The following is a 19,751-nucleotide window of genomic DNA, read 5'->3' as shown; positions in this document are numbered from 1 at the left end:
ATATATATATATATATATGAGCAATGTCAGGTGATAAGAAGATTGCATGCTGCAAGCTTTTAACCTCGAATTGCATATAGCAGAGAGCTTTGCGTGGTTTCCTTAATCCACAGTGAGTTACAAAGGGCATCTAATGGAATTATATGGTATTAACTCTTTGATGTTATCATTTAGTGTACAGTACTAAAAATTTATGTTACTTTTAGTTAAGACGGCAGTTTGTACAGATGAGTGAACCATATTTTCAAACGTTTTGCTCAGTCACAACCCTCATTACCTACCTATAGCCATAGACGGCACAGCATCAACTGCTGACTGACGCTGTTTCAAATACTTTTTGCTGTTCCTCCTGTAAGCCTCCTGAGTTATCTCTTTACGTTTTTGATTGTGGATACTGTTGGCATTTGAAATTGTGCCTCTGTGGTGAAAAAAAAATAGATTATCACTGTGATTGTCTGTATCGGTCTTACACTGTAATATAAACTTTAGTATTACCTTAATCACTTAAAGGATACCTTAGCCCTTAATTATGTAATTGATGCCATGTGTGTGTGTGTGGGGAGCTGAGCAAAGGCTTACCTCACCTCCCGAGCCCGGCGTCTGTCTCCATTCATCTAAAAAAAGCTCCTGGTCCAAAACAGTGGTCGGCGGAGCTATGCTGGCTACGTCTTACCGCGGGAGTGCGCACGTACTCCCACAGACATACTACTGCTGCACCGACCCTGCTGACCACTGCTTTGGACCAGAAGCTTTTTTAGAAGAACAGAGACAGACGCAGGGCCACGGGAGGTCACACACACACACACACACACACAGCATCTATTACAGAATTAATTAAGAGCTAAGGTATCCTTTAAAGGGAATATTCGCGCAGCTGCAAAAAAGAAAAAAAAATACAAATCCACTTACCGGGGGCTTCCTCCAGCCCGTGGCAGGCAGGACGTGCCCTCGACGCCACTCCGCAGGCTCCCGGTCTTCTACGGTGGCGCACCCGACCTGCGCAGTACAGCCCGGAGGACGTCCGATGACGTCGGCGCGCCGCCGTGAAGCGCATTTTGGAGCGCACAAGAAGCACGACTTGGAAGCCTGCCACCGGAGAAGACCGGGAGCCTGCGGAGCGGCGCCGAGGACACTTCCTGCCTGCCACGGGCTGGAGGAAGCCCCAGGTAAGTGGATTTGTATTTTTTTTATTTATTTATTTTTTTGCAGCTACGTGAGCCTGCCCTTTAAGGCAAAATGGACATTTCTAAACATCCTATTTGTGCACTAATTAGTGCAAATAGGACATTTAATAAATGTCCATTCTGCCGAAATGCACATGCAGGCGTCCACAGCTGTGTCCGTCTTAAACCTCAATGGAGGATCGTTAAGTGGTTAAAGGGAAAAATCTATGAAATATTTAGCAGCACTTTGCAAACAATGTTCTAAATGAATGCCACTAAATGTCTTTCAGTTTCAGTGTACTATTACAACTTTTTTTTCAGACACTATGGAAACAGCATGCGACTTTACATTAAATACTAAAATAATAATTAAAAAAAAAAACAGCAATACTTAATGGGCCCCTGAAGCACTGGAACTTCAGGGTCCCTCGTGCTGCGGCACGGCCTGCACGGCCGTATGTCCACCCCTGCTTACTACCCTTATTAAAATGACCGACTAGAGACTAAGTTTTTCCCTAATGATTCTCCTATAGGCAAAATCATGCAGTATAAAACACAAAGTGGGAGTTATACATGAACATGATCAGCTAGAGTCTTCTGGTATATCACTTCCACTTTCTTCCTTATTCTACATGATTTTGGTAATGGGATGGGTTATGTAGAAGAAAATTACCATCTCTTAAAATTGGAATAGCTGCCTAAGGCAGCCTTGGAAACATGTTCATCACTTGCATATGAGAGAAATTGCCGCTGGGAGACTTGGGTGCAGCATACAGCCGATATATGGCTTATCCTGCTGCTGAACAAGTCCTGGCGGCGTTAATTACTATTCCCCCTCCAGGTCCACGTGAATGGTGGGGAATTATGTAATTCAGCTTCCAGCTATTGCTGGTGGCCAAATTACAGTGTTTTAAAAGTAACTTCAGCTCCGTCTTCTGACGGCACCTCAATTACTCACTGTGCGCCACTATAGCTGTAATTCCTTTTATGGTCTATGGTGGCGCCGGCTGCGCCTAAATCTCCTGTGCTTGATACCTTCCTGTCTAGTGATGCAGAGGCAATCTTAACACTGAAAAAAAACAAAACAATACCTAAATTAAAAAAGAATAATAACAGAGCCTCTAATAGTTCTCACCTTCGAGGTGGCAAGCCCTTTGCCTTTGTTTGGGTTCCATCTGAAGGTAGAGCATCCCCAGACTTTCGCAGATACATTGCAGGGAAATAGCCCGTGATACTGCCTCTCCTGCAAAACAGGATTTCTTCAGATATTGCTTATAAAGCTCAATAAACACTGACTTGAAACAGAGTTGAATGTCTTCTTTTTATTCTTACCTAACAACCCACCAACCATCGAGAAGTTTATGAATAACTTCAACCGTCTCACCCTCACTGACTGCCAACTCGTCTTCCAGTTCTCCCGAGAAACCTTTTGTGGCAATATGCAATTCCCCTGCATACATAACAGCAAAGTGTCAATTGTCTACAGTACCCAATGAAAGCTCTGGGTTTTAGTGACAGATAAATACACATTAAACCATTTCACTGCAAACTCTTATTTTAAGACAAAGAACTCTGAAAAAAATAAATACATTTTATTGTGCATTCATAGCTGCATTCTAACAATTCTTATCCGTTATTTCTAATGGTAATTAAAATACATTTCAAATTTTAACACACTGACAGAGACTTGTAACTGTATGAAACCTGTATACTTGACCTATACCCTGGAACAGGGTCGAACTGGGACACTGGGGGCCCACCAAAGAAATTTCAACCTGGGGCCCACACATTCCATGATTGCGGTGAAAAAAGGGCGTGTCTATGCACCGGAAGGTGGGCGTGGTCATGATGTATTATGGACAAGGCCAAATGTACATGATCTTAGCAGCATTGTAATTCAGAGACACTGCTGCCCAGCAAAACTGCATAGAGTCCCCTCCTTCAATATAAAGTAATGTCCTACTTTGCAGAGGTTGTGACCGCAGAGGTTGCGACCGCATCGGGGCCCTTGAGCCAAAGGGGCCCCAAAGGGCCCTCCCTTAATACCTCTCTATTGGTCCTGTGCTCATAATAATCACTTCTATAGATACTTTGAACAGTGGTAATCATTAACAAGCTGCTCCCCATACCCTTCTTGCACCTCTGACACTGTAGTTGCCATTGGCAGGTTTTGGTGCGTCGTATCAATTGTTATGTATAGAGTGTTTGGGGGGCCCCATTGTAAAATTTGCATTGAGGCCTACAGCTCCTTAGCTACGCCACTGCTCTCAGTATGAGTGATTACAGCACTGAGAAGAGAATTTTTGTGCTGCAGGCAGCAATTGGAGCTCTGTCAGACAAGGAGGGGGGGGGGCCCACCAGAGACCTGTAGGCGGGGCCCACCGAGGGAAAAAACTGTACTACTGTGGCCCAGTCCGACCCTGCCCTGGAACAGTACATAGTTACAGTACCCTGTAACCTACTTTTAAACCTTTTACTTTTAAAACCTTTTGCACCCTCAGTTAGGCCTGACCTCAGAGTTTGCGTTTTCAGACCTACTGAAAAACTGAAATACACTGCAGTGTTGCAAGATCAGAGTTAGAAGGGACTGCCACAACTGAGATGTTACAAGATGAAGAAAAAGAAGAAGCCATTGACATATTTCTTATTAAAAGCGACAGCAAGAGAATGCAACTTCCTAGGGGCCAGCAACCCTTCCATCACAATCTACAGTACCTTGGATCACAAGCATGTTACTAGTAGAAAAATACAATTTTGAAAGGTGCTGCATACAGGTGGACTGTCCCTTTAAATGCTCCATTAGCAGCTTCCAAGTATGGGTAGTGTGTCGCATTTGATCTAAAGATAAAAAGGAAGCACTCTCTGGTGCATTAACTGGGTATTTAATGAGAGGTAAAAAGTAATGCACTCTACTATGTGACTAGTAGGCGTACATTTGAAATGGACACAGCCAAATTTCGGCACAGGGTAAAGCCAAAATATGGCTCACCCTGCTGCAGGCAAACTCCTGGGCGGCGTTAAGGTTATTCCCCCTTAGAGTTATTGCAATAACTCGGGGGGAAATACATAATTTGGGACACTGGCTATTGCTGGAGGCCAAACTACCTTTTTTTTTTTTTTTTATATCTCCAATTTGGCTAGCGGCCAAATTTGTCACTGAGCACTGCTATATCCGCAATTCTCGTTATGGCCTATAATGGAGCCCCAAATGATCGGTGTAATACTACGCCGAAATTAGCTGGTTTGACTAGTAGACCACATTGCTGTGCCGACCCTGTTGTTGTACCAACCCTGTCTCTCTCATCATCTACAGAGTGGTGCTGAGAGGCACTGTTCTCTACCCACAGAGCTGGCCCCTGCATTCCTTCATACTGCCAGTTTATGTACAGATAAATGAATACAAAACTGCGCTTCTTAAATGTACAGGTACTTCCACAGGCAAAACTACTTCTGTTTGTTCTTTGCAGTAACTGGGTTAATATTTGTTCATTTAAAATTCAACTATATACAGTATATAATTTAATCCAAAGTGCTTGTCATGACTGAAGATGGAAGACCTCAGACTACTTGGCAAATAATCACAGTTCTGCTGAACTAGAACTCTGCAGGCGATTTCTTCTAACACTTTTCATATTGCAAGCTGCGTTATACATCCTGTATGAACATTTACTCCTTGTCACCTGCATAGTTAGGATCTTGCTCCTCAGACTCATCTGGACTATCAAGAGGTTCAAGGTAAGCAGCAGGGACCCAACCACGCTTGTTCTTCATCTGGCAGAACCACCACCCTGATAGAGAATACAGTACATCATTATCTCACAAGCATGGCCAAAAGAATACATTCTGTAGCGGTTGTGCACAATTATCCGGCATTTTAAAAGCCCTGGTTAAGTTTACAATTTGTAATGTATATGATGTATCAATGTATAATCCATTGCTTGTTTATGTGCAATAAATATATTGTAAGTACCAAAACTTTGTGCATTGCAAATTAAGATATATTCTACAGAATATGCATTAAAAAACATAAGCTTGAACTATGACTTTAATAAAGCGTATTGAATCGTATATACTGTAGTAAGTAACACTATGAAATGTCTTCACATTTACACATGAAGCTTTTAAAGTGGACCTGAACTCAGAACTCCTCTCTGCTCTAAAACATACACAACAGCATAATAACCTTTAAGTAAAACATTTCTTGCAGCTGATACAAATCCTAAAATAAATTTGCACAGTTTCTACTTCCTGATTCATGGCAGCAGACATATTGTTTACAACCTGTGCTTATCTGCCATAGGCAATCATGTGACACGGGAGGATCAAATTACAACTTGTGATTAGACACAAATGAGGGGGAATTAAATAGGCTAAACTATCTAAATACATTCAAGGTGTATTTCTCTACGTTTTCCTTCTGTCCTGAGCAAGAGTTCAGTTCCACTTTAACTTCTAAATACCAGGTAAAAAGACAGCGAATTACAGGTCTGAGAATTAGTACAGATCAGTAATCAATCAATCAATCAATCAATCACAGAGGCTTTGACAGTTTAGAATATGTCACACTCACAGAGGAGACCTAGGGCATATCTTGACATACAGGCAAGGGTAGATGTAATGGGGTGTTAGGGTACTTATACCTCATAACAGTTTCATTCAGTTCATGTATTATTACAATGTGGTATTTTTGATCCTTCTGTATAGTTTGAAAATACAGTATGATCTCATTTTTTTCCCCTAAAATGGAATATGTAGTAAAATTCTTACTTTCTTTTTAACAAACCTAAAAAAAATCCTACTGAAGATAAGAATTCAGAGTATTACTAATTTTCCTGAAATTAAATACTTGTCTATTATGTTCTGCTGTTTTATGCATAAAAAATAATATGCAAATACTGTAAAAGCTCAGTGTAACACAGAGGCGTAGCTAGGGTTTTCAGCGCCCGGGGACAAAGACTATTAATGCGCCCCCCAAAGTCAAGGCGCGCCAAAAAGGGGCGTGGTCACATAATAATTGTGGGCGTGGTTATGGGTGGAGCCAAATGTATATGGAGGTTAGCAGGCTCACGCTCACCCACCCTCCCTCAGTATGTACCTTCCAGCATGTTCCAAGACAAATTCAGCAATCATGAGCCCCCCCCCATCAAGACAAATTCAGCAATCATGAGACCCCCAACATAACCAACTCAGCAATCATGAGGCCCCCAACAAGACAAATTTAGCAATCATGAGGCCCCCAACAAGACAAATTCAGCAATCATGAGGCCCCCAACAAGACAAATTCAGCGATCTTGAGGCCCCCAACAAATCATGAGGCCCCCAACAAGACAAATTCAGTAACCATGAGGCCCCCAACAAGACAAATTCAGCAGTCATGAGTCACATAAATAGACAGCATTTCACATAAATAGGTAGAATGCCCCCTTAATATGGTAGACACCTCTCACCTGGCAGCAGTTCTCCAAAATACACTCAATCTGACGTGGTTCCCCAAAAATAGGTAGCCCCAGGTCTATAGTTGTCCCCAGAATAGGTGGCCAGCAGTATAGATGTCCCCAGAATAGGTGGCCAGCGGTATAGATGTCCCCAGAATAGGTGGCCAGCGGTATAGATGTCCCCAGAACAGGTAGCCAGGGGTAGAGATGTCCACAGAACAGGTAGCCAGGGGTATATGTGCCCAGTATATGTAGGCAGGGATATGTGTGCCCAGTATATGTAGCCAGAGGTATATGTGCCCAGTATATGTAGCCAGGGGTATATATGCCCAGTATATGTAGCCAGGAGAATAATATGTGCCCAGTATATATAGTCAGGCGTATATGTGCCTAGTATATGTAGCCAGGGGTATATATGCCCAGTCCATGTAGCCAGGGGGTATATATGCCCAGTATATGTAGCCAGGGGGTATATATGCCCAGTATATGTAGCCAGGGGGTATATATGCCCAGTATATGTAGCCAGGGGGTATATATGCCCAGTATATGTAGCCAGGGGTATATATGCCCAGAGTAGGTAGCCAGGGGTATATATGCCCAGTATATGTAGCCAGGGGGTATATATGCCCAGTCCATGTAGCCAGGGGGTATATATGCCCAGTATATGTAGCCAGGGGTATATATGCCCAGTATATGTAGCCAGGGGGTATATATGCCCAGTATATGTAGCCAGGGGGTATATATGCCCAGTATATGTAGCCAGGGGTATATATGCCCAGTATATGTAGCCAGGGGGTATATATGCCCAGTCCATGTAGCCAGGGGGTATATATGCCCAGTATATGTAGCCAGGGGTATATATGCCCAGTATATGTAGCCAGGGGGTATATATGCCCAGTCCATGTAGCCAGGGGGTATATATGCCCAGTATATGTAGCCAGGGGTATATATGCCCAGTATATGTAGCCAGGGGTATATATGCCCAGAGTAGGTAGCCAGGGGTATATATGCCCAGTATATGTAGCCAGGGGGTATATATGCCCAGTCCATGTAGCCAGGGGGTATATATGCCCAGTCCATGTAGCCAGGGGGTATATATGCCCAGTATATGTAGCCAGGGGTATATATGCCCAGTATATGTAGCCAGGGGGTATATATGCCCAGTCCATGTAGCCAGGGGGTATATATGCCCAGTATATGTAGCCAGGGGGTATATATGCCCAGTATATGTAGCCAGGGGGTATATATGCCCAGTATATGTAGCCAGGGGGTATATATGCCCAGTATATGTAGCCAGGGGGTATATATGCCCAGTATATGTAGCCAGGGGGTATATATGCCCAGTAGATGTAGCCAGGGGGTATATATGCCCAGTAGATGTAGCCAGGGGTATATATGCCCAGTAGATGTAGCCAGGGGTATATATGCCCAGTAGATGTAGCCAGGGGTATATATGCCCAGTATATGTAGCCAGGGGGTATATATGCCCAGTATATGTAGCCAGGGGTATATATGCCCAGTATATGTAGCCAGGGGTATATATGCCCAGTATATGTAGCCAGGGGGTATATATGCCCAGTAGATGTAGCCAGGGGTATATATGCCCAGTAGATGTAGCCAGGGGTATATATGCCCAGTAGATGTAGCCAGGGGTATATATGCCCAGTAGATGTAGCCAGGGGGTATATATGCCCAGTAGATGTAGCCAGGGGTATATATGCCCAGTAGATGTAGCCAGGGGTATATATGCCCAGTAGATGTAGCCAGGGGTATATATGCCCAGTAGATTTAGCCAGGGGTATATATGCCCAGTAGATGTAGCCAGGGGTATATATGCCCAGTAGATGTAGCCAGGGGTATATATGCCCAGTAGATGTAGCCAGGGGTATATATGCCCAGTAGATGTAGCCAGGGGTATATATGCCCAGTAGATGTAGCCAGGGGGTATATATGCCCAGTATATGTAGCCAGGGGTATATATGCCCAGTAGATGTAGCCAGGGGTATATATGCCCAGTAGATGTAGCCAGGGGTATATGTGCCCAGTAGATGTAGCCAGGGGTATTTGTGCCCAGTAGATGTAGCCAGGGGTATTTGTGCCCAGTAGATGTAGCCAGGGGTATTTGTGCCCAGTAGATGTAGCCAGGGGTATATATGCCCAGTAGATGTAGCCAGGGGTATATATGCCCAGTAGATGTAGCCAGGGGGTATATATGCCCAGTAGATGTAGCCAGGGGTATATGTGCCCAGTAGATGTAGCCAGGGGTATATATGCCCAGTAGATGTAGCCAGGGGTATATATGCCCAGTAGATGTAGCCAGGGGGTATATATGCCCAGTAGATGTAGCCAGGGGTATATGTGCCCAGTAGATGTAGCCAGGGGTATATGTGCCCAGTAGATGTAGCCAGGGGTATATATGCCCAGTAGATGTAGCCAGAGGGTATATATGCCCAGTAGATGTAGCCAGGGGTATATATGCCCAGAGTAGGTAGCCAGGTGTCCCCCTCCCTGCCTCCCCAGCAGGAGGGGAGCAGCGCAGAGAAGAGGGAGAGCTGCTCTCTCTCCCTCGCTGTCCCCTCCATTAATGTCCGGGTGCTGGCAGCGGCGGGCGGAACTTACCTCCGTCTCGTCGCAGCGCGGATGGATCTGCCGCTACTCTGGTCTAGTCCAGACCAGAGCAGCGGCTGCGGGATCCGAACTTCCGGCCGGCGCTGGAGCGAGACGGAGGTGAGTCCCGCCCGCTGCGCCAGCACCCGGACAATAACGGAGGGGACAGCGATGGAGGGAGGGAGAGCCCTAAGGTGAGAGAAGGGGGGGAGATGGCCCCCTTCTCCACCGTCCGCATAGCTCTCCCTCTTCTCTTCTCTGCGCTGCTCCCCTCCGCAGAAAAAAAAAAAAAAATCAGCTCAGCTGGGCGCCCTTAGGGACCCGGCGCCCGGGGGCACTTGACCTACCCCGACCCCCCCTAGCTCCGCGCCTGGTGTAACAGTACACGTTATTGAATGTTTATCGAACCATATGGCATTTTGATACAGAAGCAACACATACAGTAAATATTGACAAGTGTGTCAAGTTTGCCAGCTGAGTAATAATAGGGGCTCGGCTAGGAGTTTAGGGTGTATCGACTGCGCTGGAATGTTTTGTGCCCATATGTTCCTGAGATGGTAAATCCTGCCCTGGTGATAAGGGTTGTGGGTAATTCAATAAACAATTACCATTTTCATTTTTCTCCACCACTTCAACCACATCACCACCTTTTACAGACAGCTCACTCTTTGAACTCTTCTCATAGTCTCCAATCACTCGATAAGACTGGAGGATAATTGGACCCGTTATGTCTGTCACAAGAAAAACAGCATTCTTCAGGAATATTTACTGTGTGTCACAACAAGATATTAAACAAGACAATTTTAGGTTCTAGAGCAGTTGTATCTAAAATATATTTGGCATGATTTCATAGGTTCGGTAACTGCTGGCATGTACCTTTAAGGAACATACACACAGCGGATTTTTGCAAATGACCCGTCGTTTGGGCATCAAATCGGGCGTGTGTACAGTCTGTCGTTCAGCTGAATGACAGACTGTACACACGCCCAATTTGACGTCCAACCGACCGGTCGTTTGGACGTACAAACGACGGGTTGTTTGCGAAAATCCGACGTGTGTACGAGCCTTTAGCCGTACCACAGACTTTCTCATCCAGGTTTCATACTTATATCTCTTCCCTAATCCCATTAGCTGAGCAGCTTGGCCAGCTATGACTGGGAATGAGATACCGGCAGCATGGTCTATGTTGAGGAGTGCTCTGTATGGACTATCCAGCTATATATGCATGGCCCTAGCCAGTATGTTAAAGCACATGAAATGGATTGCATTGGTGAGTACCACTCTTTCAAATTGCCTCTGTGTAATCTGAACTATTCTTCTGTTTTATACCAAACTTAACTATCAGGTCATCAGACATGATAAATCACTCCATGGAACACATTTCCATTGTTCCTGAGTCTACTGGTGGCATGCTTTACACAGCTCCAACCAATGCTGGAATAACGGAACAAAAGTTGACTGCGGATGGTTGCTAAAAAAAAAAAAATAAATCTACAAAACGAACCCAGTGGAAAGTTGGCATCCTATCACAGTGACAAGATGAAAATCAGTCTGCTTTTGGTTTGGTCCACTCTACTGCAAATGTTTGTCTGAAGACATTGTATGCCTGATTGTATGCTCACCAATTAGAAAAAGTGCCCACATATTCTAGGCATGTAGGGCATAGGTTCTTAAAGCGGTATCGTCACCATAAAAATCAAATTTCAACAGCAACTGGCCTGAGTGTATTAAGTGATAAAGATGCTGATCCTGCATTCAAAACTTTCAAAACTTTTTCTGCTGTTATGATTTGGAGTTATCACATACTTAAGGAACACTGGCCCTTTAGTATTCGTGCCAAAGAATTGCATGCTGGGGGTTCTTTTTAGCTATAATCTATTCCTCCTCTTCCCTTTATTTCCCTGCCAGCTTCTTATCTGAAACCTAATCCTCTACTCACTTGTGTTTACAAGCAAGGCTGAGGTGACTCAGCGATTGGAGGAGACAAGAAAGAAAGTAAAGGGCAGAAATGACATCACGAGTTAGCCTTAACTGTGGGCAAAAGACATGGCCCCCACCAGGAACAGAATTGTCGTAATTTACTTTATAACATTCACTGAAATCAAAACGTGGACAGTATAATACATGTGTTATGTAAGTAGGTCCAGTATTTATCTACTTATATATGTGTTTTTTTCCCTGGCATAGTATGGCTGACCCTACTGCTTTAACACATATATACCCCTGGGGTACTGGATTGGGTTCAAGGAGTACTTGTACTAGTACTCTTCATAGTTTAGTTAGTTTATTAAAGTGAGTTTGGAGATTAAAAAAAGATGAGTAATCATATATGAAAAAGTCTGAATAAATATAATTCGTTAATTAAGCGTGCAAACACAAATATTGAAAACCCCTAACAAATATATATGTGCCAGGGGGTACTTGAGATAATGTTATTCAGAAAAAGGGGTACTTGGCAAATACTTTCACAAAGGTACATGATATAGTAATGCTGAGAATCCCTGGTGTAGAGCGCAATTTGATCCATAAGCTTCTAATATTTTATGATATAAAAAGCTGAATGCTGCATTACATAATATACATTTCAGAACAAGAACAGCTGCAGGAATAATTACACTTTGCTTACCGGACACATTTTTCTTTGTGGTTTCTGTTTTCAGTAAAAAAGTTTCAGGTTTACGGCCACTGTAACACACACACAAAGTAAAACAAAAAATCATTGCAAAGCATGACATCCAACCAGGTGTATGCCAAATCAATGTTTCATTCTTAAGTGCTAAATGTATAAATGTGTGTGCATTTATACATTACCTGTCCTGTGTTGTGGTGCCCGTCTGTTTTCAGAATTCGCCGCTCTTCCGTTAGCCCCATAACCGCGTTTGACCTCACACATGCGCCACACCAGCGGCATGTATAAGGCTAATTGAAGAGCAGCGAATTCGGAAGACATATGAATAGCGCCGGAGGTTTCCTCGTGTTCGTTGCTCATCTCAATATCGCTCGCCATTACCACCACTCGCATGATCGATCACGACAACCCAACATCTTTCAGCATGTTCGATCGATATATGCAACCATGTAAATGATTAATAATAATAATCGAAATTGCCTTTAGGTCTAAGAAAACAAAGGCAGTCACATGGCCCTGATGCTCCATGGTCTTTTCATTCTGAGCGTGGCCGCACTACATTTTTTGGGAGAGGAGGCATGGTTGATCTGCCCTTTGAGAACCTTTCCAGGACACAGGAGAGAGCATCACTGACATGCTGCTAAACCCTTCTCCTATATAAACAAGGCATGTGCCATCTTTGGATGGGTACAGCAAGGATCACCGTTTCTTTCATAACAAAAATACCTGGTGATGTTCTTAATTAACTGAACACAACTTGTGTGAATAGAGAAATGAGAGGTAAGGGCTAGTGTAATCATGTAGAACTGTACAATGGCTTTTTTATGAGGATAGATCCACAGCTGCAGGCAAGCGAAGCTTCACAAAGGATATTTGAATTTGACAGCTTTATTTCCAATGTAGTACTTACAACGTGCACTAAAAATCATGATTGCTTTGAGCACTTCACCTGTTTCAATTCATGTTTAGTTGGACTGTAAATCAGTGTGGCTCACTACTATGGTGTGAATTCACCAACTGGACAATATTGTTCACACTTATGCAGCAGTACAGTCACTGTGAGGCATGTTCCCAGCAATCATATATACCATATAAGACAATTTCTTCGAACTTTCAAATCACAGTGTATGATTTTGCATGGAGGCTACATTTTCATTGATGCGTCAGTCACAAATACAGGTTATATTGTATATTGATAGCTAGACTGTTTTAGTGCAGTCTGCCCTGCTGAAAGAACAGATATGTACTGGGCATGCTCCTCCATTAAAACTAACTAGGGACCATGCAGAAACTGAAGGGCTATGGTCACTCTATGCACACTATGCTTAAACCTCAGTACTGCATAATAGTTTATGTAACTAAAGTAAAGTATACCTGATCAGAGCAAAGCAACATAAGGTATGCACAGAGATATGTTCATGTTGGATCCACATACCTCTGTGCATTGTCAGTTTCTCTACTTGCTCTCTACCGATCCCCATAATCACTCCTTGAAAAATGTGACTTTCTACTAAAGTTATAATTTTAGGCAGGAAGATTCAGGGAGGGTGAAAGGAGGAGACATTGCAGCAAGCCTGCCTCTTCCTGACTGAAAATTTGACTTAGTGGAATGCAGAGGGGAAGGGACTGTGCACAGAGGTATGTGGATCCAGAATGAACAAATGCAAAGTTACCAGAGAAGTAAAAAAAATACATTGGGAATGTATTTGTTGTTGATAAAAGAAATATACTCACTTGCTGCTTGATGATGAGGGGTTCACATCATCTGGTCTAACCTTGAAGAAGTTGATAACCTGAAGACTGCGGGAGATCTTAGGTGGGAGATTGAGTAAAGACAGAAAGTAGTCAGCCAGTGTGACCTGTCTATTCTCTGTTGTCCTCAGCCCATCAAACCACTTGGGTGCTAGAAAACAATTACATAGTTACATAGTTACATAGTTATTTTGGCTGAAAAAAGACATACGTCCATCGAGTTCAACCAGTACAAAGTACAACTCCAGCCCGTCCCCCACATACCCCTGTTGATCCAGAGGAAGGCGAAAAAAACCCCACCAGGCATGGTCCAATTAGCCCCAAATGGGAAAAATTCCTTCCCGACTCCAGATGGCAATCAGATAAAATCCCTGGATCAACATCATTAGGCATAACCTAGTAATTGTAGCCATGGATGTCTTAACGCAAGGAAAGCATCTAAGCCCCCTTTAAATGCAGGTATAGAGTTTGCCATAACGACTTCCTGTGGCAATGCATTCCACATCTTAACCACTCTTACTGTAAAGAACCCTTTCCTAAATAAATGGCTAAAACGTTTTTCCTCCATGCGCAGCTCATGTCCTCTAGTCCTTTGAGAAGGCCTAGGGACAAAAAGCTCATCCGCCAAGCTATTATATTGCCCTCTAATGTATTTATACATGTTAATTAGATCTCCTCTAAGGCGTCTTTTCTCTAGACTAAATAAACCCAGTTTATCTAACCTTTCTTGGTAAGCGAGACCTTCCATCCCACGTATCAATTTTGTAGCTCGTCTCTGCACCTGCTCTAAAACTGCAATATCTTTTTTGTAATGTGGTGCCCAGAACTGAATTCCATATTCCAGATGTGGCCTTACTAGAGAGTTAAACAGGGGCAATATTATGCTAGCATCTCGAGTTTTTATTTCCCTTTTAATGCATCCCAAAATTTTGTTCGCTTTAGCTGCAGCGGCTTGGCATTGAGTACGATTATTTAACTTGTTGTCGATGAGTACTCCTAAGTCCTTCTCCAAGTTTGATGTTCCCAACTGTATCCCATTGTGCGCATCATGTATTTTTACCATAAACCTTAATGACTAATATTATTGTAGCCTATGTCTCTTAATCAGCAGGTGTGATAGATAGATAGATAGATAGATAGATAGATAGATAGATAGATAGATAATTTGCAATTAAATCATTTTCTTCTGGACAGGACAGTACGCAGGGACGGATCTAGGGGGGGGCAAGCGGGTCTCTTGCCCCAGGCGCAGTTAGTTGAATTGTTAAAAAGGCGGCAAAATTTGGATGGGGAATGGCAATTTAGGCGCCAAAACCTGACCTTGCCCCAGGCGCAACTTGGGGCGACTTGGTCTAGATCCGTCCCTGACAGTACGCCAGCGTATAAAGCCAGCAAAAGGCAGTTATGCTATTTCCAGCTAGATAGGGATAAAATAACAGGGAAGGTGACTGAAAAAAATATATTTGTATTTTAGATATTAGAGTCAGTTCTAATTTCCATGTAAATTTTCTTTGCATTAAGCTGAGCCTATCAGTCCTGGGCCAATCGGTCCTAGTATCAGTCAACCTAGTAGGTGCCAGTTGATTAGCAATCTGCTGGTTAATTAACTAACAACTACTGGGCTTATATGACAACTGACCTGAAAGGAATATGGAGGCTGCCAATTTTATTTATTTTCAAACAATGAAAATTGCCTGACTGTCCTGCTGATCCTTTGCCTTAGACCCTGAACAAGCATGCAAATCAGATGTTTGACTGAAGTCTGACTGGATTGGCTGGATGCTAGTTTCGGGTCTGTGATGCAGACACTGCTGATACATGAAAGATCAGCAGGATGCCAGGCAACTGGTATCATTTAAAAGGAAATAAATTCCATATCCCACTCAGTTCAGTTGTTCTTTTATTAGTTCAGTTTCAAGTCACTGAAAAAATGCATGGAAATTTGAAATGAACTCAACTGAATTTAAAAATATTGCAGGAAGATACAAAACTTAAGCAGCTTGAGGTGCCCCTAACTGGATTGAGATCTGGTCAGTGGAATGCAGAGACATGGGTGAGTGTCTCATTTACGCTCTGCTTGGGACTCTGCATAGGTAAGGCAGGAAGGAGGTGATCAGGGAGGGGAGTGAGCCGCCTTTCCATCATCTGGCGCCTGTAAGCACGTGCCTACAGTGCCTTATTGGTAAATCTGGCCCTGCTCTATGGGGTAAAGTATTGTGCACAGTATACATTGCCAAATACATTACTGCAATAGATTATCCATTTTGGCTGTGGATATGAAAACTACATCCAGAGTGAGAATTTGGAGATATTCCATTCACTATATGGTGGACTTCTGCCATAGTTACAAGGAAGCATAATCTAAATATGTGGCAGATATGCAAAATCAGGAAGCCGCAGGAAATGGAAATTAAAAAAGCTATTTTGAATAGTGTGTTAAAATGGCCTGTGTATGGATGGTATGTTACAGCAATGTTTCAGGAAGTAAGTTATGCTATAAATATGCTTTCAAAAATACATGATATATAAAGTAATGTTACACCTTGGAAATCTCCATTGATTTTCCATACATTTAGTGTATCATAACTAGGTACTGTTAACCAATGATGAATCAATTGTTTATCAACATTTGTCTGCTGACCATGGGTAGGTAAGAATTCCATTATTGAAACACAATAGGGCTGGGTTGTAAATACCCTACGAAAACTGTGTAGCAACCATTCTATTTCCATCTGTGCCGTATTGAATATAGATTCCTGTACAGCTGCTATCAGTCAGTAGCCATCATAATTTACCATTATTGAGGAGAGAAGCTACTGCCCCCATAAAAATTCTGCTTCACAAAAAGCAGCAGGGATGCAAAAATAACATACAGGTGGCTTAACTGGCTTGTTTCAGTTCTCTTTTCCATGCTCCGGCATGTAAAGAAACTGTATAAATATAGTTTATGTTTAGGTACTTACACCAAAAAAAAAAAAAAAAAAAAAAGAGAGTTTACCAGTTCAGTTTGATAGTGTAGTCAACAATCGTGAAAGTCTTTATTATTATGAATTTTATTCATTTTTTTATATCGGGAAAGCAATTTTTAAAGTTATTTGGAGAATTTTCCTTTCCTAAGTAATTTTATTCCCATTTGATCATAACTATGTGAAAGTGCAGAAAACAGCAAACAGCAAAAACTAAGTTGAAGAAATAATGAAGGTCTCTTTTCAGGTCTGAACATACAAAAAAGACTAGCAATCTTGGCCTGTGTACCCCAAACACTGAAAAGAAGCTAGTTGTGCACCAAGATGACATGATCCCATTTCTTTACAATTCTTGGGAACTTGTTAAGTCCAACACCGACCCGTTACATCCCTGGCTTAGAGACCAGGGACCGGCCCATATGCATTTCACTTTTTCTCCTGAGTTTTCTCAGGTGATATTTAATAAAATGGCTTTTAAACTACCAGAAAGCACAAGAATACTCAAAACAATTTTGATAGTATTCTTTCACGTAGATTTTGGTACTTTTTCAATTGCAGAGTGCTGTAAAGTTATTTTAAATAGAAGATGAAAAGTTATCTCCTAGGAGAAAACTCAGGAGAAAAAGTTAAATGCATATAGGCCCTGGTCTCTGCATGGTTTAAGCTCAGTAGCAGGATGGATCCACCAAATTAAAATGGTGATACTACCCAAAATGGTATACATCAAGCACCAAACATCTTTCTCTCCCTATATATACACAACAGAACTTTAGAACAATAGCTATTTTCTTCATGTGGAATAAATCCAGATGCTGGGTTAGAGGCTCATTCTTAAAGAACCATGCCGGCCAGAGAGCTGTGGAACTGCGAACTCTTCACAGATATACTGTGGTATCACTTTTACCACTTTGCTCATTAAAAGGACACACAGTTCTACTACTGGGCTTTTATGCTACTAGTGATCAACTAAAATGTTATCTGCAACCAGGGTCGGACTGGGACACTAAGGGCCCACCCAGGAAGTTTCAGCCTGCCACCCCCCTCCCACTCCCCCCCACATCCCATTTTGGGCTCACACATACATGTACTCCAGAAATTTTATGGTAGGGAATAGATTATAAACACTTCTGAGGACAGTGTCCAGTAGGGACATGTCCACATGCGGCGGGCGCAGCGCGCCGCAGCAAAAATGAATGAGTGTCGCCACGCACTGGAACATGGGCATGGTCATGATGGGTCATGGGCAGACTTTAAAAAAAAAAACAAACACACAAAATAAGTAGCGGTTTTATTCACAGAGATTAGGTCCGACCAGATATATTTTAGATAAAATCATCAAGTAGTTACATGCCTCATGATAATGCATCAAGTAGTCAAATGACAGCAGATTTTCCAACAAAATGCAATCAGATTGGCGGCAGATATCCCCAAAAAATGCAATCAAATTGGCAGCAGATATCCCCACAAAATGCAAATAGATTGGCGGCAGATATCCCCAAAAAATGCAATCAAATTGGCGGCAGATATCCCCACAAAATGCAAACAGATTGGCGGCAGATATCCCCACAAAATGCAATCAAATTGGCGGCAGATATCCCCACAAAATGCAAATAGATTGGCGGCAGATATCCCCACAAAATGCAATCAAATTGGCGGCAGATATCCCCACAAAATGCAAAAAGATTGGCGGCAGATATCCCCACAAAATTCAAACAGATTGGCGGCAGATATCACCACAAAATGCAATCAAATTGGCGGCAGATATCCCCACAAAATGCAAATAGATTGGCGGCAGATATCCCCACAAAATGCAATCAAATTGGCGGCAGATATCCCCACAGAATGCAAACAGATTGGCGGCAGATATCCCCACAAAATGCAATCAAATTGGCGGCAGATATCCCCACAAAATGCAATCAAATTGGCGGCAGATATCCCCACAGAATGCAAACAGATTGGCGGCAGATATCCCCACAAAATGCAAATAGATTGGCGGCAGATATCCCCACAAAATGCAATCAGATTGGCGGCAGATATCCCCACAAAATGCAATAAAATTGGCAGCAGATATCCCCACAAAATGCAATAAAATTGGCAGCAGATATCCCCACAAAATGCAAATAGATTGGCGGCAGATATCCCCACAAAATTCAATAAAATTGGCGGCAGATATCCCCACAAAATGCAATCAAATTGGCGGCAGATATCCCCACAAAGTCAGGTCCCCTGTTAGTGGGGGCCTCCATGCTGGAAGGGGGTGCAGTGGGCACAGAGCGGCAGGGAGGGGGAGGGCTTCCCCCCTCCCTCACCTGGAGCTCCCCCTTCCCTCACCTGGAGCCCCCCCTTCCCTCACCTGGAGCCCCCCCCCCCAGTTTAGGTAGGCAGTCACAGGTGTCCCCAGTTAGGTAGGTCTAATATCCCCCCCCCAGCTTGGTAGGCGGGGGCAAGGGGCAAACAGAGCGGCGGGGAAGCTTCCCCCCCCTCCCTCACCTGTAGGCCCCCCCCCCCCCGTTGAGGTAGGCAGGCCGCAGGTGTCCCACAGCGCAGGAAGGGGGGCAGTGGGCACACAGAGCGGCAGGGAGGGGGGAAGCTTCCCCCCCCCCCTCACCTAGGGGCCCCCCTTCCGCGCTCCCCCTTCCGCACTCCCCCTTCCGCACTCCCCCTCCCTCCAAAATTGCAGCCAGCGGCAGCGAGCGGGGAATAGCTTACCGGCATGAAGAGATCAGTCATCAGAGGAGATCCATCGCTCTGCGTGCCGCTGGCTGGTCTCCGTCTCTCCTGCAATGCACTGACCAATCACGCTCTTGCAGTACTTCCTGTGAGAGCGTGATTGGTCAGTGCATTGCAGGAGAGACAGAGATCAGCCAGCGGCACGCAGAGCGATGGATCTCCTCTGATGACTGATATCTTCATGCCGGTAAAGCTACTCCCCGCTCGCTGCCGCTGGCTGCAATTTTGGAGGGAGGGGGAATGCGGAAGGGGGAGCGCGGAAGCGGGGCCCCTAGGTGAGGGAGGGGGGAAGCTTCCCCCCTCCCTGCCGCTCTGTGTGCCCAATTTCCCCCCTTCCTGCGCTGTGCCGGCTCTGGGGCCCCCTGGGGCCCCTAGGAGGCGGGGCCCACCGATGGAATCATCGGCAGTTCGGTGGGTCAGTCCGAGGCTGCCTGCAACTGCCTGGGGAATCCTCTGGGAAAGGCATGCT

At 43.9% G+C, this 19,751-nt stretch overlaps 1 protein-coding gene across 2 annotated transcripts in view; it reads right to left on the bottom strand.

The window, feature by feature from the left end:
- NCF1 (neutrophil cytosolic factor 1) overlaps positions 1-19,751 on the bottom strand; it is a 30,749-nt gene that overhangs the window by 2,749 nt on the left and 8,249 nt on the right. The window contains exons 4-10 of one of the 2 annotated variants that reach the window (XM_068268541.1): positions 13,569-13,737; positions 11,832-11,890; positions 9,814-9,936; positions 4,844-4,951; positions 2,496-2,613; positions 2,299-2,406; positions 282-418 (exon numbers count right to left, since the gene is read on the bottom strand). In XM_068268541.1, the coding sequence (XP_068124642.1) occupies positions 282-418; positions 2,299-2,406; positions 2,496-2,613; positions 4,844-4,951; positions 9,814-9,936; positions 11,832-11,890; positions 13,569-13,737 (822 nt within the window). The remainder of the gene's footprint in view (positions 1-281; positions 419-2,298; positions 2,407-2,495; positions 2,614-4,843; positions 4,952-9,813; positions 9,937-11,831; positions 11,891-13,568; positions 13,738-19,751) is intronic. The other variant, XM_068268542.1, reaches the window with a different exon arrangement.

This window comes from Hyperolius riggenbachi, chromosome 2 (assembly GCF_040937935.1).
Source record: "Hyperolius riggenbachi isolate aHypRig1 chromosome 2, aHypRig1.pri, whole genome shotgun sequence".
NCBI lineage: Eukaryota > Metazoa > Chordata > Amphibia > Anura > Hyperoliidae > Hyperolius > Hyperolius riggenbachi.
This window is presented reverse-complemented; position numbering and strand designations above follow the sequence as displayed.